General features: G+C 37.9%; 1 protein-coding gene across 3 annotated transcripts in view; it reads right to left on the reverse strand.

Moving 5' to 3' along the window:
• Window positions 1–6,027: 6,027 nt before the first annotated feature.
• Window positions 6,028–22,861, reverse strand: part of GRIK2 (glutamate ionotropic receptor kainate type subunit 2) — a 650,966-nt gene continuing 634,132 nt past the window's right edge. The window contains exons 17-18 of one of the 3 annotated variants that reach the window (XM_060753091.2): window positions 19,114–19,291; window positions 8,286–8,400 (exon numbers count right to left, since the gene is read on the reverse strand). In XM_060753091.2, the coding sequence (XP_060609074.1) occupies window positions 8,387–8,400; window positions 19,114–19,291 (192 nt within the window). In that variant the 3' untranslated portion in view covers window positions 8,286–8,386. Of the gene's footprint in view, window positions 8,401–19,113; window positions 19,292–22,861 lie in introns of all 3 variants that reach the window. The other 2 variants (XM_060753090.2, XM_060753092.2) reach the window with 2 other exon arrangements.

The raw sequence follows: 22,861 nt of genomic DNA on the forward strand, positions 1-22,861 counted from the left end.
TTTATGGTTTAATTAGTGAAAAAAAATTATAATATCACACCAACAGTCAACAACAGAGGGAGAGGGAAGCTTCAGAAGGTTTTGGAGGTTTTTTAGCGTATTTCGCGGTCGCGTCCGCCATTAACGAATCGATTCGTTATTGTTTCGGAAACTGATTCGTTAATTTTTTAGCATTTACGAAATTTCGTAAATATCGAACTTTTTAAAAGGAAAATTTTGTAATTATTTTAAATATCGAAACAAAAAAAAACCCCAAATACAAATCGATTTTAGAAACAAATTTTTCCGTTGTTACCCAGGCCTGATATGAACACCAACAATGCTGGTTTCTGCTGCATCTTGTGTGCATTTTTAAATAAAGACTATGACCCCTTCTATACTGCCCTGTATTCCACAATCTGATCCCAGATTATTTGCTTTAAACTGGATTATATGATTCCCCACTGCCAGATAAACAGATACATGCAACTTAAGTAAATGTCAGTGGAATCCTGTATGACTATTGTGTATTACATAGCATTGTAACTATGATGTTATGTAGTGAATTCTGGCCAGATCTCCCCCTCAAAACAAAACAAAACAAAACAAAACAAAACACCACTTACAGCCAGTGAGATCGACAGCAATTTGTTCCCCTGTTGATTGAGAAGTGACTGCCTGATGCTCTCACCACTTCCAGGAAGAGATCATTGACATGCAAACAGAAAAACGACCTCTGTCATAAATCTCACTTGAGCAATGGAGGTGGGAACACCTGATATCCCCTTTTTGACAGACGGATGAATACAACCCAATCGGTCCCAGTGGCTAGCTATCCAGTGGCTGTTTACAGTTCCTTAACAAAGGATCATGAATACTAGGCATTTGCAAAAAGAAAAATATAGGAAAGCATCATAAGTCAGATCAGTTTTATATGATTTGTACTTATGAGATATCCAAGGTGCATGTGCGATCGGCACCAAAAATTAAGAAATCAAAACTTAAGATGCCTTCATTTCTTAAGTTTTGATTTCTTTGATGCAGTTAAAATTTACAGGTCAACCAACCCTGCTGAGAGGCAAAGCAAAACTTGTTGACATGCCTCTCAACCAATCAGGGCTGATGGATGAGGGAGAGGGAGGCAGAGGTGAAGTGACCGCCATTTTGCCTTTAAATTCCAGGGGGCACCAGAGCCTAATATTATATTAGCTGGCCGCACACTAACTGACACACCTGACCTGGAAAAAAAGAGCCAACCCTGCTGGGAAATTGGATATCTTGAGTCTAGCAAGCTATAACATACTTGGAAATTGATACGTTGAGTTTCTCTCCTCCCTCAATACCTTCCAGAGTGTGAATGGAGCCCTTCGGGGAGATGGTGACAGGGTATAAATAAAGCCCACCCAGGGATACCACCCCCCAAGAGCACCTTAACCCATTAGCACCATGGAGAAGCAAACCAAAACAAATTCTATACTGGCTCAGTCGACACCCAGGATAAAAAGGACCGTGGTGGATGCTGCTGATTTTGAACATTCATTGACAAGTGGGCTACAGAATCAAAATACAAATGAACCATCACAGAAGCAGTAGAAATATACAATGCCAGAAAACCACACTATAATAATAATAATAATAATAATAATAATAATTATTATTATTATTATTATTATTATTATTATTATTATACTACAGAATTAATAGCACCAGAAGTGACTTGCAGTTTTTCAAGTCGCTCCTGACATGAAAAAAAGCTTGGTGATGCTAGTACCAGTAGAACTGCTGTGATTCGACGCTCTTAGTCCCAATTGCCAATTCCTGTTCCTGTGGTGGAGGCAGGACTGGGTTTGCCTATAGAGCTAACACAGGAGGATGATAATGTCTTTGAATCTAGATTGGAGAGAGAAACTGTCAGCAGCAGCAGCCAGAGTACTCCAACTTTCCTTGCTGACATTGGGGGGGGGGGGGAGCTGCAGACCACCCTGGAACTTTCAGGCATGCCCATGGGCAAGATCAGATTTCAGAAGAGCTGCCCACCACCAAGCAGGTCACCCAGCGTGTGGGAGAGATTATGGCTCTTGATGACCAGCCTTTCTCCTTGTGGGGCAAGGTGGCCAGCCAACCACTCTGTCCCAGACCCTTGGCCAGCCTGGGGGCTGCACCAACTGGACTTCAAGAAGGGCAGCTTTGTTAGTGGTTTATTCCACATAGTGTTAGTAATTTAGTGGTTCATTCCACATTTCAGAAGCCACTTACTATTTCTTTCATTTCTGCAATGCAGTGGCCATGATGCGTCACTCCCCACTAGGAGCATTGCCTCACTTTCACAGCCATGCCTTTTTGCCTGGGAGGCATATTAATAATTACTTAATTTAGAGGCTGGATGGCCATCTGTTAAGAGGATTTTGATAGTGCTCTTATGCCTGGAAGAAGTGAGTTGAACTAGATTACACTTGGAGGACCCCTCCAACTCTAGGATTCTATGAAAATGTAAGATTGGTTAATATTGGTTTCTTCTATTGGTTAATATGAGAGAGATTCAGTGATGTGGCATTTTTTCAATATTTCTTTTGGTTTTTTTAAAAAAACCTAAAATCAGTAGATGCATGGATATTTCTCAGTTGGGGGGGGGGAATGATCCCCTTTTACCTTGTGTCATTGTATAGAAAATTCAAGGAGGTCTTGTAGGTGTTTAAAACAAATGTTAATAAAAACTTTGAAAATTCCCTAAAAATCCATGGATAAGCAAAACGTTCGGAAATTTGGTGGGCTAAGAGTGGTAGATATATTCTACCATTGTAGCAAATTCCATCCCAATAGCTATAGAAATGAGGGAGGAGTCCTTGAAGTTTTCCCACTTGCACACTTTCCCACTAGTAACAGAATTTCGTTACTCTCATAATAGTAATGAAATTTTCACCAAGTACACTTCAGAAACACTTTAGAAATGAAGCGCCAGCACCTCTCATTTTATAATTACTTTTGAAACTTTTTTATTGATCGCACATCCCTAATGAATACATAGCAGTTATGAATGCATAACTATAGGTTATGTATCTTTAATTGCCTAACAGGATTCCACTTCCTACACCTATTTCCTATTGAGGTGTATTTGATTACAGAGGTCTGTTAGATCAGGGTGGCTAAACATATAGACTATTGTGATCATGACTGAGTGAATACAGTAACATTTTCCTATTAGACTTCAGTGCTAATCCATAATGTAACACGCATAGAAGGGAATGCAGTGTTATCATATTAAATCATTACATTACTTACCTATACAGTATGATCCCCATATCCACAGTACTGGTATCCACAGTTTCATTTATTCATGTCCCTATTTAGGAATTGTCTAAACCCTCCAGTGCAATTCTATGATATTCCTGAGCCAGAAGTTGTTCATTGAATAAGGGTATTATGTAGTGTTTTCTTATTCTCACAAGGTCCAGAAACATCCCAAGCAGATTAAATATTACTCAGGGGAAGAAGGGATATCAAGGTGGTGGTGATTTTTCCTCCTAATCTCTTAATCTTTCATGTCACCACAGAGGCTGCAAGCTGACTTTTCTTAGGTACTCCATCCAGAAAATGTTTAGAATTTTCAACCCATGTAAAAAAAAACACACACACACACAGTGGTACAAACTGATTTAACTGGAATATCAGGAGAATTATCTTTATCCAGGTTGGGATTTGAAGACAGGTTTAACACTCCAGATAATGTTTTTTTCTGATGTTATTGTATTAAAAAGTTAACTTTAGTTTCACGTGTAAAAGCCACTCCCATGATATGCTTACATCAAATGCTTACATTTGATAATATGCTTACATCAAATGAAAAGCAGACAAATAATCAGCTCTCATCTTTTTTACATATGCCATATATACTTGTATATAAGTCGATTTTATGTAGAAGACAAATGCAGTTTTGGGGGCCAATTGCGGAAGAGCCCATGGAGACCATGTGACTGACACACACAGAGGAGCTCACTAGCCATTCTAAGATACCTCAAGACAAGGGGGGGGGGCACTTCATACCTGCAGCCTTTAAGCTATTTGAAGCTAAGCCTCTAGCACAACTCCTATATGGTGCCCAGCTAGGCCCCTTCTCCAGTTTTGCCCCACTAGAGCTGATACAGTCAAAGTTCCCGAGATCAGCTCTGCAAGTACCAAAATGTGTCTCCAATGTCACTTTGTGACTGAAGACTGCTTCCATGAGAGTGGATGCCAGGGTGTGGCTGGTCATACTCAACTACTGGCTCAGATTATGCCATGTTCCTCTTGGTCGTGCTCCACTAACCTTGAAAGATGACTTCCAGTTCACATGGAAACAGGCAGTAGCAATGAAAATCTCATCACTGGACTTCTCCCCGGGGTTGCTACTCAGTATGAAATACGATCAAGCCAAAGCACTCATTAAGTAATGTATCACAGACACAGAGCACCAGTTGGATGTTGTCTCCGCCCCGACCTTCATGGCCAATGAAGCCAGCAAATATCTTGTCTCCCCTATGGCATACTTAACAAATCTAGAGGTTCCCAATCACCAGAAGGCCTTCACCCTGGCCCGATGCCACGTCCTTCCATCAGCGGTACTTGAAGGCTGATTCCGCAGGATCCCATTTCCAGAGAGACTCTTCCCTTGTGACTCAGGTCACACAGATACAACTGAACACATGCTCCTCCAGTGCCTGTTGTACAGTGATATTTGATGTAGACTGATCCTATCTTTGATATCCAATTTCCCGGGCTGCCCAGGAAAATTTTGCTGCTTGCAGACACCAACTCAGTTATAACTCACAATGCTTCCAAGTTCTGTGCAGCAGCACTCAAAATCCACCGGGTGATGACTGGCTCTAAAAGTTTGCAATCTAACCATCAGCTAACTGAACTATAGATTGGTGCCCCAAACTCCCCTGGACGTGCCCTGAATGCTCCTACCCCTCATCAACTTCCCTCCCCCCTTTTCCCATTAGCCCTGTCTCCTTTTTAAAATATCTCTTAAAACAGTTTTAAGCCTTCAGTCTTCATCATCATATCCCTGTTTTTTAGCCTTTTAGATTTTAATGTACAATGTAAAAGTTTTTTTGCCTTATACTGACCTGTGACCGAAATAAAGATTTGATTGATTGTAGTTAGAGCAATCTACTACAGCTGAAATAATTCTTGACTTGTAATGTGCCCCTCCCATCCCCTTTAGTGCTCTCCCAGTATTTTGACCCCTCCTATCAGTCTCTTCCCCCCCCCCCCCTGGTTCCATTACATTAACCTGTGTTTTTAAACTGTTTTCTTAATAACTGCTTGACTGGGGAGCTGTGTTTTCCCTTCCCAGCGTGCTTGTGCCCCACTTTGTGCTGGTCAGTAACCGTAATAAAGTTTTGTATTGCATTGAGATGTGAGTTGATATAATAATTGGCCGTATTTACTGTGTGAAATGGACATCATAAAACTTCCTGGTGGTAACTTTCCTACACAAAATGGGCTCAATGTATAGAATGCTATTGTGACTCTACTGCCATTGTTTTTCTTATGAATGTTTTACAGTGATAACAGCAAACTCCTGCTAAAGTAGCTTAAGTGATACCTGAAATATGCTCTATGTTGCAATATTTTATGCATTTGCTCCAGGAGGCATCCTTTTTTAAATGTATGATGGGATTATAAGAAGGTGATCTGACTTGCATTCATGATTCTCAATTCAACTCAATGACATATAGATCAGTGTCAATGGTGCAGAACAGCTCTGAAGCCACATCTCATTTTGCTCAAGGATCTCAACTTTCTATTCAAGAAAACAAGGAGAACATTGGGGTCATTATAGCTTCAGGCATGTATCCCCATGTACAAAACATAAGGAATAGAGAGTTGGATGCAATGCACTAAGATAATTTTCATAAATCTTAACAGTTTTGGTTGTATTGCTGTACATCTGTGGTCATGTGACCCTTTTTACAATGAGAATGCAAATAAATTCATCAGAATTTTCTTTCAGTTGGAATCGTCAGTATTTCCATTATCCACAGATGACTCATTGTTTATACAAAATAGTGTTTGGATCTTGTTTATTAAAAAAGAAAATAAAAGAAATAAATGATCTGTTTGGAATAAAAAGCTATATTTATAAATTGTGGGTGTAGGCAAGTGTCCCTACATATCGCACCATTATACATTTTCATTTTCAGGATACAAATGTACAATAAGACTAAGTTAAAATTATTAGGTCGGTATCATATCTGACTGAGCACCAGAAAGGCAGTTTAAGCATCTGTTGTTGTTATTTTAAATATCACTAGCATAGGTGTTTCCCAAAAAGGGCTATGGGGGAGCAATAGAGAGGTGCTTCTCCAGTGTACATTCAAGTTGGAATTAACAAAAGTTTCACATGAACACATTGGGCAATGGGCATTCCTTCCTAGAACGTTCATACAGAAAGGATTTATATTCATTTGTATCCAGGTGTTAGAGATTCATTGAAAGGAAGAATAAGCCTCAACCTGCAAACACTTTACAGATGCTAATATTCTTGCCAAAGTAAATGTTGGGTAGTAAATGTTTGCAGAAGAAGACCCCAATATAAGAAGGTTGTGAGTACCAATTCTGACAGTACTGAGCACGCATTGCTCAAATCACATAGCAATCCCAACCCACCCAACCCAGAAAACAACTAAGAACTGACAATTTTGTTAATGTGTGTGTGGTTGGTTTTCTTTTAATGTTGTGCATTGGATTCAAACAGCAAACTGTGTGCACTTCAACTGTTATCACAATGTGGTCAAGAGGTCTGTGTCTTTCATCATTTACACACGTCTCTTCATTACAGTATATTATCAGGCTAGTGAAATCCAGGGGTGTGGTATGGTAAGTAGTATTGGTAGTGCACCTAGATTTTATATTATCTAACTTGAAAATATTTCTCTTCTAAGATTCTCCTTTTTTCTTTGATAAAAATAGTTTTCACCAAACGTTGGTGGTGCTGCGTACACACTACCAGTCACTCTTGGCACCACACCCCTGATTGGATCACAGGTTCTTGAGACTGTTGATTTAAAAAGTATTACAAAAAATTTCCATACAAAAACTATTTTCATAGAAATCTTGCATTTCCACAAATAAACTTGAACCTTTTCTCCTTGTATTTGGGGGTGGGGGTGGGGGGAGGAACTGCTCAAGAATTTTACTCATTTAAACACCCTTAACTTTTAAGTTCTACACATTCTTTCCTTTTTATGTGATCCATCCTTTTTCCCACTATTAGCAACAATTCTACAGGCTATATCAAGTTCATTTCAAACCAGAGATAAGAGATGCCCAAACCCTTTCTTGGCTAAAAATAACCACCACCTTCATTATGTCAGATATGCTCTTTGCTTCACAGTTGAACAATCAAGTAATTGCTTAGATCTAAGCAACAAAGGGTACATTGTGTGTTTTTTTATATAAAAAAAAGAAATGACAGGGAAACTTTTTGTGTCATCCAACATAGGGTCCACCTCTTTTGAGTTCTGATACAACAGAGTTCCAGTATAGGTGAACTATGCAACTTTCTACTGCCTGACTGAGTGGTTTTACTTTTATTCAGGTCAATGACACAGAGACAATCAAAAAGCAGGTAACACTTCCTGTATTCATTCTTCTATTTTGGGAGATTCCATTTTTGAATGTTCTGGACTTTGCCGTTAAATAAGCTCATATCAGCTGGCATGACCACCATGCTGACTTTGGCCAGCAGATACAAGGTCTTCTACACTTAAGAGTACAAAACAAAGTCTGTTTTTTCTTCTTTCCCTACAAGAGTTCTGAGCTATTATTTTTCAAAGACTTCTCTGGTAGTTAGTTTCTTTAGTTGTTCAATTGCTTCTCCAGCCCCTGGCAGCAGATGAACTTCAGAAAAGGGACTTGCCGTTTCTCACTGAGACTGTATTTGTAGCCAGCCATAAAACTCACAAAGAACTTTCATTCATTAAGGAATGGTGGAACCCGTGACAAATGGTGGAATGCCCACACCCACAGCCCTCCCTCCCCTTAGAAACTTGGTTGATCCATGATGCTTGTGATTGGAGTCTGGCCTTTGCAACTGCTTAGATCACGGAGTCTCTAGTTCATAGACACAGCGGCATGAGGTAACTCATTTTATTTTGCACAAGTTGCATATTTCCACAGGAAACATTCTTGCAAAAGTTGTTTTGGGAAAAAAGAAGAAAAAATAAAATAAAGGACAATAGTTTGTGCTTGGGGTTGTTTGGCTTCCCAGCTCTATGCCATAGTTTCTTTACCTGGCAACCTTCTGTCATTAAATGTGTGCATGTTGATGACCTCTTCTGTTTTCACAATAACAGGAGCCTGCGGTTTGTGTTTTAACCGACGCTGACACTTCAGAGACATCCTCAGCTCCTCTACCATAGCACTACAGAAGGACCTCTATAGGGAAAGTATGAAGAACAAAAAAAAAAGAAGAAGAAATGGGAAGAAAATAAGAAAAGCATGTTATTATAATGCTCATCTTTCATAGATTTATTATTATTTTGATATCATTTAATGTGTCCAATACTTCAGGCTAGTACTTTAAAAGAAAAATCTTGGTAGAATGATCAGTTATGCCAGTGAGACTAGTTACCTAGGCAGTAGTGTGTTCTCCATCAGTGAGGTCTCTATCACTGGATGTCTTGAAGAACAGGTTAGACAGCCATTGGTTTTGGCAACCCTAGCTGTAGATTTCCTGTACTGACCAAGTAGTTAGACAAATACCTTAAAAAGCCAACTCTGATCTAATGAGCTAGTTCAGTACTGGTGAAGTAATTCCATGACTATTCATTTGTCCCTCTGTTGTTTATTCCCATGGTCACATACAGATACATGCTAGCACTTGTGTGTGTGTTTGTGTGTGTGCATGAGAGAGAAAAAGAGAGAGAGAGATTTCACACTGCTCTGAGAAATATTTGTCCATTTGTTCAATTACTAAAGGCAGACACATTAATTTTACAGTTTAAACATGGGTCACTCAATCTCTCCACAAGCTAATAAAAACAGTATTTCAGGTCCATTAATCACTGGGGGGAGGGGGGGGAAGGGAGAGAACCTGGGGGGGGGGGGGGGCGGAAAGCTGCCATGTTAAACCAGAAGTATAGAATATCTTCTACTGTAGTTTACGTTCTCAAATGTTTTTAAGTCTGAATCTCATAACAAAATTGCTGCCTTTGAATATGCAGCTCATAAACAAACCACTATCAAGCTGTTCTGGCTTCCTGAAAATATATTATTTTCCAGGTTTGGCCTAATAAAGCACATTATATATAAACAAGTTATTCCAAAATAGCAAATTTACAAATGCATGTATATTAACACTGTGATGATTGAATGAGTTACAGCTGAACATGTGGATTTCCTTTATGAAAAATATTAAGTCTGAAATTAAAAGTTCTCTGTGTTTATCCTTTCCGAGTGGTTGCTATTTCACATACTCATTAATCAGTGAATATGCATGTCTGAACTCAGCGTTATCTTTGTACTTTGAAAACTGGGTGTTCTTTTCAACCAATGCTTTCAATGCATGTTGTTAACATTTTAAAAATAACATATATTTATTCTTAATTTGTTTCGGGTAAAATGTTAATTTTATTGATAGCAATTTTACATAATATGTATATGAACATCAGAGTCAAAAATCAAAGTAACTGTGCAAAGGTTAGACATATCTAAATAATTAGCTAATATTATGCATTGTACCACTCTAATTTTAAAACACTTAACTATTTCTTACAAAAGCAATGCACATATCAGAATTAAACAATTAGGTATAAATTTGCAAACAGTTTAGAAATACTGCTGATTGTCTAACAATTTGTATTGGAGAAAGGTAATCATGCTTTTCACTCTCACTTTCTAACTCTGAACCACAAAGTGCTGCAATATTTGATGAAAACACCTCAAATATTGCCTGAAATGGTTGCCACTTAAGTGTTTTCCTGAGGTTCCTCTAGGTTACAAATAAAAATACAACTCCAAGACAAGCCCAAGAACTTCTGAAGCATCCAACATTTACATATACAGACAGCTTTTGGCATTCTGTGAGATTAGGAGTGAAAAACCACAGATAAATAAATGCTACTATTTTACCTGAGAAAACATCTCTTTAAGAATTTCTACATCCTCCAACATGACTCTATGGTCAACTTCTGCAAAAATCTGAGCATAGACTCACATAGAGATCCTAGGAGATTTCTAGAGATAATACTTTAATAAAATCTGTGGATAATCAAATCCTCAATGTCAAACCCAAAAATACGGAGGGCTGACTGTGGTTTTGCAATAGCATCCTCCCACTACTTCCAGGCATACATGGATGATTTGGTCAAAAGAGAGGATATAGATAACAACCACATGTGAACAATGTCCCACCAAGCTTCAGCATGCAATAGTTTGAATAGTTTTATCAGAACTCAATGGAAGCAGTACAGGGATGGCTGTTGAACATGAAACCTTAAGTACAGTCTTGATAGTTTAGTATACCAGCTCCCCCTACATCTGCTTCACTCTATTGCCTTCCACAGGTAGACAAGTAGAATAGACAACATAAAAAGTGACGTTAAATAATTATGTGAACTTCTGTTGTGGAATTGGGAATCCTTGGCATAGAAATGTCACAAATGGCTACAATGCTTGTCTGATTCACTTATCATATAGTTATATTTGGCAATGAAGTATGCTGCTTCAGGGGGTGCCCGCCCAGTGATAATTCATTACATACTTTGCATCTTAAGTTAGCAATTGTTAGTTCTATTAAAATAGGTCTCACCCTTATCCCAAGGCCGATCTTGTGTGGCATAGGATGGTTTATTCCACAACCACCTCCAGCCACTGCAGAGATGAGAGGGAGTCCTTACAGTGGGCAGTAAGGTTCAGTCCCACTAGACTGCCACCCTTACCATCCCCTCCCTGCTTCTTGTTGTGGTGGCCAGGAACCTTTCTTCTCTGATTGTCTTAATGCTCCAGCCAGTATCACCTCAGGTGACAAGCAACTGGCTCGAAACATGTCACGCCTGCTGGCCACCATGATAAGGAGAATGGTAGAAGATGGTGTGCACTGTCCCATGTCCCTGGGTCACTCAAACCCAGGAAACATGGGATGGCTGTGTAAACAGTTGCAGCCGGTTGCATTTTGGAACTGGTATAACTGTTTACAAAAGCCCAAAGTCACTTATTGTTTTGGTCATGGTTCCAAATGTCCTGGGTTGCTCTGGACTTTGGTTGACATGGTTGAAGGTCATGCTAAGCCCATAGAGAAAATCTTTTAATAAAATATTGTCTCCATGGTCCAATCTATCTGGAAAAGATACTGAGAAATCTGTGATTTTAAACTGTTTTTTCACTCCAATGTAACCACTAGAGGTGGCAGGGTGTAGATCAGGTTGAGAATATAATGTAGACAGAAGAGTATTTAACCTTTTTCTTATGGCATTTTCAAAATCTATATCCAGCTCATAAAGGAAAAAAAAGGTTTCTATGGAAGGAAAAATATCCATATTTAAATTGCTTCTTTATAATGGCAATGGCAGCTTTGAGATAATGAATTACACCAGAAAAATAGGAGCAGAAGAGAAAGCTTAATATGTCCTTTTACCAGTGCTGTTCATCTGATATCCTTTAAGTTATGATGGACTCTTTCTGTTTCTCTTTTACTCATATACAAAAAATACATTTGTGGATCTTCTACCTAGGCTGTTCCTAAGTAAGAAAATATATGAAAAACTTCTGAAAGACCAATGAGGCTCCATTTGTCAGAAGAGTCCATTTATCCATGTACATATCCATCCCTCCAGCCTCATCCATTTGAACATGAGGAAAAATCACTGAATACTAGCCCTGTTGCATTATTTTAAATGTACTTTTTAAGACAACAACTCATACTTTACAGAGGAATAGAAAATTCCATGGAGGTCAACTTTTCAGCCATTCAATGTAAAATAAAATATTAAACAAAATAAAATACTATGTAAGCATTATTAAAAGTTGCTGGATATATTTGCCAAAAGCGGTTATGACTGTGATCAAGGTCTTAAACTGGGATTGGTAAGTGAAGATATACAGAAATTGTGGCACACAATCCTTGTTTTCAATGACAACCTTGGGGTACTGAACTAAGGTTCCAAAGGTACAGCAAATGGACATCTGAACACATGTGTGCGAATGCACCAACACCAATGTGGTAAAGTCCCAGATGAATTCCGATCAGCTCTATGCAATGTCTAGCCACTGTGGGGCTGATAGCTTTCTATACTGACCTTAGATATAAGATGTGCCCTTAGAGACTGGTATTTTTTTTAAAAAAAATGACCCTGGATGCTTCCAAGTAGTTTTTATAAGGTTGAGAATATTTATACCAATATGGCCACAAGATTAAATTTTTTTTAAGTAAGTGGATTGGAGAAGAACAAACAGGTTTTCTTCCAAATAGACATATGAAAGAAAATATACGCAACGTTCTAGACCTTTTGGAATACTATGAGACCAATCATCAAAAAGAATTTGCCCTTTTGTCAATAGACGCTGAGAAAGCATTTGATAATTTGAATTGGGATTTCTTCAAGATTTTGATACAAGAGTTGGACATGGGAGAGAAATTTAATAATGCAATTAATGCTATTTATGAATTTCAAAAAGCTAAGGTAAAAGTGAATGGGCAAGTGACTCAAGAATTTGAAATTACGAAAGGCACGAGACAAGGTTGTCCACTCTCTCCATTAATTTTTGTCATGGCAGTGGAGATCCTGATGAAGAAAATTAGAGAAGATGAAAAGATTAAAGGAGCAAAAATCGGTAAATTTGAATACAAAATACGAGCGTTTGCAGATGATTTAATAGGAACAATTGAAAACCCGGAGAAAAATTTACAAAGTTGGATAAACAAAATAGAAGACTTTGGAAAGGTGGCAGGCTTTAAGATGAACATGAAGAAAACTAAACTTTTATTTAAGAATGTGAATAAGGAGAAACAAATAAAGATCCAACAACAGGTTGGAATAGAAGGTGTTAAGAAAATTAGATATCTAGGAGTCTGGATCACAGCCAGAAATGGACAACTTTTAAAGAATAACTATGAATTAGTTTGGAAGAAGGTCCAAAAGGATCTGCAGAACTGGGACCGGCTGAAACTATCTCTTCTGGGTAGAATATCCTTGATAAAAATGAATGTATTACCAAAACTTATGTTCTTGTTCCAGAATATACCGATAATAAGAAGTCAAACTCTGTTCAAACAGTGGAAGAAAGATTTAATGAAATTTGTTTGGAAAGGAAAAAGACCAAGAATTAATTATATGAACTTAATAGATAAGAAGACGAGAGGAGGATTGGGATTTCCCGATCTGAAGACTTATCATGAGGCCTGCGCACTGTCCTGGATTAGGGACTGGATGACTTTAGATAAAGAGAAGTGCCTAAACTTAGAAGGTCATGACTTAAGAGTGGGATGGCACGCGTATATATGGTATAATAGAGAGATGAAGGAGAAAAATTTTGGCAATCATTTCGTGCGAGCCTCCCTATTACGGACATGGATGAGGTATAAAGCTTTTTTTTACAAAACAACACCACTATGGATTTCAGCAATGGAGGCGCATCAAAGAAGACTACTAGGATGGAGGACATGGCCAAGATATAAGGATATATTGGTGAAGGGGACAACAGAGATGAAATCATTTGAACAATTAAAGACTTTATTTAGCAATATAACTTGGTTAAACTATCTACAAATTAAAGACTATTTTAAACAAGACCAAAAAACAGGTTTTGACTGGAACGAGAATACATGGGATAGAATACTAAAAACACAAAGGAAAACGGTTACAATATTATATAATAAATTGCTCCAGTGGATGACAAAAACAGAACAGGTGAAAACCTCTATGATTAAATGGGCGGAAAATATAAGAAGGCCCATCCACTTTGGGGAATGGGAAAGGATATGGAATAAAAAATTGAAATATACATATGCTATGGACCTAAAAGAAAATTGGTATAAAATGTTTTACAGGTGGTATTTGACTCCGAGTAGACTGAGCCATATGTATCAAAATGTATCAGATAAGTGCTGGAAATGTAGTGAGCAAGTAGGCACTTTTTACCACATGTGGTGGACATGTAAAGAAACAACAAAGTTCTGGTCTATTATTCATGAGGAGTTACAAAAAATATTAAAGAAAAGCTTTAAGAAGAAACCTGAATATTATCTTCTGGGATTTACAGATGATGATTGTAAACTGGATGAGAATGAAGATAAATTATTTACTTATTGCACAACGGCGGCTAGGATGGTTTTTGCCAAATACTGGAAGAATGGTGAGGTTCCGAGTATTGAAGACTGGTGGAAGAAAATTAAAGAAATAAGAGACATGGACGAACTAACTTTTTTGTTGAGAAGAAATGAAGGAAGAGTTTTGAGGAGGACAGATTGGTCCCTGATATATGATTATGAAAAGAAAGCTGAAAAAACAATGGGATGAGAATAGATATTAAGGTGAAGAAATATTTTGAAAAGATCCTGAGGTTGGAGTGGAAGTCATTTTAGAATAGTTTGAGTAGTTGTATTGTATGTATTAGATGTTAGTTAGATATGGTGGGTTTTTGTTTCTTTTTGTGTGTACCTCTCCCTTTCCTACTGTTCTATCTTCTTGTTTTTTGTTCCCCCTCTTTCCTTGTGTGGATTGTGAAAAAACTTAATAAAAATCATCTAAAAAAAAAAAAAGAGAATATTTATACCAATATGAAGGCTAATTTGACCTGGCTGTTTTGTTTTACATGTGGCCATTGTTGGGTTTGAATAAAAGGTTTGCTGGAAGTTATTGAACTGCTCTTTCTTTCTTTCTTTCTTTCTTTCTTTCTTTCTTTCTTTCTTTCTTTCTGTGGTTTAAGGACCTGTCCTATTCTTTCCACATGATTTCTGCTTCATTCAAAAGTTCCTCTTAAAAAGTAATACTAGGACCACTTCTACTTTGTCAACTGAGGCATACCTGTACTTAGCTTCTACAGTCGTTAGGTTAAGAAAACACCAGTGAACATTGAATTTTGATTTGTATTATAAAACAATAATTAGCTTATTGAATGTTTCAGAAAAGTAAATCTTGTCTTAACAACATTTAAGAGCTAATCAGATAGCATATAACTTTTTAAGTCTTTGGTCAGAATCTTTTAAATTGCTATTAAAATGCAGCATGAGTAGTTAATTTCTAATTAGTATAAAAGAGCTCACCCTAAAACTTTAATCAGCATTAAAATGTCTGTCCTTGGCCTATGAAACACACAGATGTTGCAATGCTCCCTTCTTGATAAAAAGTTCTAAAAATAATTCAGTCACTGTTTCCTTCATCTATCTGATATTCTATAAAAATTATACATAGGCAACACTAACCCAGAACAAGTGTGTTTTCTATGGACACCTGCATACAAAGGGAAAAATCTGCATGATGAACAATGCAGCTTAGAAATATAGGAGATTGCTTTATACAGCAGGGCGAATAGTGAGCAAAACTAGCCAAGTCAGTATTGTCCATATTGCTGACAGCAAGCATGTAGCGGTGGGGGGGGGGGGGGCGAAATTCTCAGTGTGGTCCATGAGAAGGCTTTACTGGTACATTATTTAAACTGTTACGTTTATTTATATCATGATCTGATCACCATGCTCAATATAACCCGTATGCATGGGGCTATTGGGATAACGATACAAAATGTTTGCTAGGGTAGATCCTCAGCCCCCCCCCCCCCCCCCCCGAATCAAACTCAGCACCCCTCAAATCAAAATCCTGGCTACGGGCCTGGCTGACAGTTATTCAACTGTAGAAACCATTTCCTAAATTGTCTTTGGGACAGATGTATTTGTGAGGTTACAGAAGGCATGGCTGGAAACAGGGGGTTTAAGCACACTGCCTTCTGGCAGCACCTTAATGGAGGCCCCAATAGGAAGATTTAACTTGGTTTCGACAACAGAAGCCCAAGCAAAGCAACTGTACTACCATCTCCATTAATCCAGATGTTTCTTTGGATCATGAGTAATAAAAGCCAAAGGTGTCATATAAAATTCAGATTATCTGCTTTGAACTGGATTATATGGCAATGTAGACTCAGATAATCCAGTTCAAATCAGATAATGTGGATTATATGCTTTGATAATCTGTATTATATGATAGTGTAAAAGTGCCTTAGTCATCTATTTTTGAAGTAAATATGTGTACAAATGTGTCCATCACAAATAGAACCTGCACACATTCAACATGAATTTCTAAAGAAATATTCTAAACACATTTGAGTGAATGCACTTCTTCAAATTATTCTGAATCTGAATAATGAAGATTTTTCAAAGCTTTCAGGTTTTTCTTTGCTTGTCTCTGTCTGGTAGAGGAACATTGTGAGTGGGGCTTATACCCCGAAGTTCTAAAATCCTATCCACTCTTCCTCTATGAACACTTCCAAAGGCATGAAGATTATGGGCCATGCTACGGCCCTTTCTTAGGGCCTAAGTTATTTTGTTTTGTAAAGGATGAGTGTATCATTTCGAAAACACCCATAGAAATTGGGAACCCTTGTATTTGTGAACCCTCATGTGGTGCACTGACACTATGTCTGGCAACAAAAGTAGAGAAATTACAAGAAAAAGAACCTAGCATTTGTTATAACTGGTATAAAGTTATACATAATAAAACCACAGAAGTATTATGAAAATCAAGATTTATAACCTGCACATACATCTATTATTTTTCTTGACCTAGTGGCTCCATAATCATGACTCCATGCCCCTCCTTTCATTTCAGTTTAGAGAGATGATAGATAACATAGTCCCTTTTTTCAGTGTAGTCAGTCTGTCTTATGGTTTTGATCCACATTTTCTGAATTGACTGTTATTCTTGCACATATATGCCCTGGAAAGCATAGTGTCCATTCATTGCTATAGTAAGTCAATTCTGTTCATGCAGCAAGGGTCATATTAATCCATTAACAGTCTTTGAGCATGGAGATTTGTTATGCCCATGCAGCTGTTGTGCATGCAGTGGCTTCCCTATTCACTTTTGTGTTAAAGAAAGTCCACATGTTGGTATATATAGAACTGAAGTAAACAGAGAAGTGGCTGCATGAACAACTGGATACATATTAAATCTCCCACCCATTCAAAGGGTCACTTAATACATTCTTATCTAGAGCTCAAAAAAGGTTTGAATGCACAACATGGACATACTTAAATTAACAATAATATTTGTACTGTGTAGTATGTTGATATTTCTATATATCTGTATAAGAGAAACACAATCGTATGCACTATTCATATTCCCATTTATCATTATTAAAAATTCTCTATGGTTTTTAAAAATAATATTATTTTTAATATTGCAAAATCATCATATGGTACACAACTGAAATGATCCCAAACTAGAGGCAGTAAAACACACACAAAACAAAAATCAATGCTATGCCTACCCTTGCTTAATGGAAAAAAGAGAAAATGGGGAGACTAGCAAGGATACTGTATTTCATCCTTTCTTTTAGCCTTGTTTTTAATTCTGACTCACCCTATTATTTCTCCACTCTCATTTTCTTAACAAAATATATCTCAATTGTTTGCTCTGTTTAACATCTGTCTCCTCTTCGCTTTGATGGAGTTCACAAAAAATTGACTGTCAAAAATCTAGTATGAATCTACAGGATTTACTCAGATGTTCATTACCTCCAGCCTTGCATGTCAGATATTATTTGAAGCCTTGTTAAAATTTCTTAACACAGTTATGGCAGTAATCCTGCAGCTTATATCTGATGTTATGGGTCAGTGTTTTTACATCGACCAAGACAGGTCCATCAAAGTGGTTTTCATCATTTTCTTTTTCTTTTTAGTTAGCTGGGGGATGGATGCAAAATCTTGCTCTTACTTTCCCTTCTAATCGGTTTTCCACTTCCATATAACATTTCCCCAAGGATATGTAATCGTGAGATATAGTTAGGAGCTGTCAGTAAAGACCTTTAAACCCGAAGTCAGAAATGTGGCCCTAGGGCAATATTTAATTGGAAAACAAACAATTGCTTGTGAGAAAATGGAGAATGGAATGGAAAAATAGGAAGGGGTGGGTATCAAGATTATTTTCTGCTGTATTTGAGACTAGAGCAGATAATTAACATATCAGTATCCACCATATCTTTGCTTTAGAATAGCACCAGATGATATTCATTGTCATAATGACAGATAATGTTTAAAGGACTTGACAGTTCTTTAAGTTTCCACTAAAAATAACATGCTGGAAAGTGTTTGCCAATATTGAAGAAAAAAATCCAAGGAACAAAGAATGCCTTGTTCAGATTCACCCTACATTTCAAAACAAAACCAAATTTCCATTTCAGTACTATAAGAAAGACTATAATAGCAAAGCAATGAATGGACATTCTTTTAGGCAAAGAAGCATTTCAATAATTATACAGTTAATCATACTTAAGAATAGACATTATAAAGTTTGACTACATGCTGCAACAGAGTAACTGACAGGTTGAATACTCTTCTAATCCTCAGTCTGCCAAGGGAAGACTTTCTTTTTTTAAAAAGTTTTAAAATATGCCAAGATGTCCAAGCTCACAGATGGTTGGTAACCTGGAGAAACTGTAGAGACTATTACCAAGAAGATAGGAAGGGGAAATTTATTCCTTGATAGTTCAACTCATTGTCTACTTGATTATCATCTTTGACTCATGGCTTTCTCAAAAATGCTTTTATCTATCACTAGATTATGTAGTGATAGAAGAACTCTCTTGGCTACAACTGCTTTTTTTAAAAAAAATCTTGCAAATATTTTTTCAAGGAAAAATAAAAATCAGATTCCTTCAACTGGAAGATATTAGACCAATGCTTGTGGATCTAGCTTCATTAGCTTTCAGGACATCTGATTTCTAGCCTCTGGTATTCTTTGTTACAGCACCATATGCGCGTGGGAAGGTTGCATCAAGAAAGCACTGGAGATAGTTGAAGTCTTCTGAGTTCACATTAGGTTACACTATGTTTCTATTAGCCCTCTTAGTTGATAAGATCCTCTTATTGAGGGATGAACAAAGGTTTGTCATGGACGGATTACTAGAGTAACTGAAGACCTTTGAGCTTTGCTGACTCACCTGTGGATCTAGGTTGGGGTTGATGGGACTGCACTTGTGTGGTTCCATTCTTCCCTCTCAGAGAGATCTCAGAGGATGATATTGGGCAATTGCTCATCTGCCCCATGGGCTCTCTTTCATGCGGGATTCCACAAGGTTTCATTCTGTTATCCATCCTTTCAACATGTATGTGAGGCCACTGGGGGAAGATAATGAAAAAGTTTGGGCTGTGGTGCATCAACGGGTAGAAGACACACAGCCCATATCTTTTCTTTCTTTCTTGTCAAAGTAGAGTGGTGAAGACAGCCACACTTCCAGGGCCATACATGAAGGTCCCTCCAGAAAAGATGGAGACTAGACTGAATAAGTAAAGGGTGCTGTTGCAGTTATGGATCAACATCCATAACTGCAATAGGGTTCTGATCTTTTTAGCTAATCACATTTTTATTTCAGATGTTCTCCTCTATGCTAAATTCCTAGGTGTTCTGGAAATTCCTGCTTACATTTAGAGCAACTATCCCATTTTGTGGTAGTGCAATATCTCAATCAAAAGTGGCAAAGTCTTTCCCAATACACAAGGACAAAAAAAAGCCATTCTGAAAGTATAGGTAGTTGCATGTACCTGCAGAGTAATAAATACTAAACACTGTTAGAATAATTGGCTGTCTGTTTCAAGGTATAAAGCTATGCAAAGGGGGGGGGGGGAAGCGAGGTCAATTGACAGGCCAGGTTCTATCCACATATAAACTGAGAAACTTGTGAATGTCAAATCTTACTGCAGGCTTTAAAAGGTTTTATTGCCAGGAAAAATAATGCTAATACTGAGTTCATTATGTTGCTAATTTAGTCAATCATTGGGAAATTGTTTTGAGAAAGCAATAAAACTTTATGGAAGCTACTAGAGATTCCTTTCAGATGTTATAGGTCTAATATGCTGAGATAAGTAAATATATAAACATAAAAAGTTCTTAGAAAATGCAGCATTATTTATGAAACTGTTCTTTGTTCTTTTCCCATTCAACTCAATGAAGGAGCAGCTCTGCATGTGGATACTTCTGGAGGCTTCTAAGATCATTAACACATATGCTAAAATATTCCATGAAAAGAATTCAACCTCCTAGTTTGGCATCTTATAAAAAATATTGGCATACAGCACATACCAAAAAAGTTCTTATGAATGGTAAACTAGATTGGAAAAGAAAATCCTGTATCTGGGGAAGAAGAATTGATAATTGATGTTGTTTTAATAAAAAAATGCATTGATTGTTCTTTTTCAACATATAATAAGTTATTTGTTATTTTCTTATTTGTTGAAATGACCAAAGTTGCTTCATAGACTCTATTCTGCTGGTTATGCTGAAAAATTTAGGCTAAAATCTATTAGACATCCCTATTAGTACTTTATTAAAGTCCATAAGATAGTTGGATTTTCAGCTGACTGTCTCGGGGCCCCACCAGATAACACAAAAATGTGGGTTTTAAATGGAGGACATAATAACCCTTGATCTGAGAACACGTCCACACACATGTTCTCAAGTCCTGGGTCCTGGGATTTCTTTCCCTCACAGGCTTCCTCTCTATCAGAACAAGATAAAGGGTGGATGGGGGACATCCAGCAGAAGGGTTTTTTTAAAAAAAAAATCACTCTGTTATGTGCTGGACCATATATGTTCACTTGCCAGTATCTTAATATAAATACAAACAGATCCACATCTGTGTATATGAGGATCAGCACATAATGGAGGACATTTTTTTTAAAAAAAATTCTGACAGATTTCTCTTTTCCCCTTATTGTTTATTCAAGCTTTGTTTAATATTATAAAGTTTAAAATCAAGAGTTTCAGGGAGTCCTAATTGCTGTCCATTCATGCTTCCTTTAAATCAGCCGTGTGTCTGTTTGACAGCCCAATCAGATGATCAGCTGTTTTGGCCTTTTTGAAAGTGGACATATGCTAAAGCAGTCTCCACAGAGGGAAGGGAAGGAAATCACATGTTTTTGGTGAGTGCAGAGATATACAGTGATGCGAATATGCACATTTTCCAGCCAGAATCAAGATAAAGGGGGGCCTTTTTACCCTGTGTTTTTTGTCTGTTGCAGCAAATGAGCACGGATTTACCACTAGCAACATATAGTCACACACAACCCCCCCCCCCTTTTAACTCGGGAAATCTTGTGTTTCAGGAGCTGTGTAGATGGACCCTCAGAGATCTCCAGATGCAAATATCCCTTATGCAAATATGCTACTATGTTGTGTCCACAGTGCTTCTAGAAAGCATGACACGTCTCTTCGCCATCTCTAATTTGGATACCTCAGTTCCTTTGAAATCCTATCTCAATGGTCAGCTCTCAGTAGTATCTTGCATGTTTATTTCATTTATTTAGTTAGTTATTTTTCTGATAGCACATCTTACTCTCAGTAGGATTAAAGTTACAGCTTTTAGAAGAGTATTAAGATATGAGAAATTTGCATTTCACACAATGGAAAGGGGAAACCATCCTTTAGACATCCTTTAGACATCCTTTACAGCATAGAGATTGGTCTCTATTCTTGTTCCACACTGGACAGCTCAATGTTTGCCAACTCCCTTCACCAGAGGCAAAACTAAATCATAGTACCAGGAGACAGGAACAACCTAATATAATATTGTGTGTGGTGGAATGGATCCATACCAGGAATCCTTCTATATGGAGTCCTATAATTGTAATGTGGCCATGGAGGGCTATAACTTATTTCAGAGAAATAGATCAGACAGGAGAGGGAGTGCAGTAGCATTATCTGTCAACAATTATTCTGTAACCCACCTTGATCCATGAGGAGAGGCAGATGATAATGATGATGATGATGATGATGATGATGATGATAATAATAATAATGTGGAGGCTGTGACAGACTTTGTATTTCAAGGCGCAAAGATTACTGCAGATGCAGACTATGGCCAGGAATTCAGAAGACTCTTACTTCTTGGGAGGAGAGCAATGTCCAGTCTCGATAAAATAGTAAAGAGTAGAGACAACTGGCAACAAAGATCCGCCTAGTCAAAGCCATGGTATTCCCTGTAGTCACCTACGGATGTGAGAGCTGGACCTTAGGGAAGGCTGAGCGAAGGAAGATAGATGCTTTTGAGCTGTGGTGTTGGAAGAAAGTTCTGAGAGTGCCTTGGACTGCGAGAAGATCCAACCAGTCCATCCTCCAGGAAATAAAGCCCGGCTGCTCACTGGAGGGAAGGATACTAGAGACAAAGTTGAAGTACTTTGGCCACATCATGAAGAGACAGCAAAGCCTAGAGAAGACAGTTATGCTGGGGAAAGTGGAAGGCAAAAGGAAGAGGGGCCGACCAAGGGCAAGATGGATGGATGGCATCCTTGAAGTGACTGGACTGACCTTGAAGGAGCTGGGGGTGGTGACGGCCGACAGGAAGCTCTGGCGTGGGCTGGTCCATGAGGTCACGAAGAGTCGGAGATGACTGAATGAATGAACAACAACAACAACAACAACAACAACAACAACAACAATATACACAACAAGACTAACACACAGCACCTGTGAAGAGATGCAAGACATCAATCCTGGAAACTAGGTTGAGAGCATCTGGATAAGAATTAAGGGAATGAGAACTGAAAAAGATAGAGTTGGGAGGGTATACTACAGATCTCCAAGCCAGACTGAAGTGCTAGATGAAGCCTCCCTTGACCAGATGATATGCAGAAAGAAGAGATATAGTAGTCATGGGAGATTTCGACTACTCTGATATTTGATGGAAAACAAAT

The sequence above is a fragment of the Anolis sagrei genome, chromosome 1, assembly GCF_037176765.1.
Source record: "Anolis sagrei isolate rAnoSag1 chromosome 1, rAnoSag1.mat, whole genome shotgun sequence".
NCBI classification, from domain to species: Eukaryota; Metazoa; Chordata; class Lepidosauria; order Squamata; family Dactyloidae; genus Anolis; species Anolis sagrei.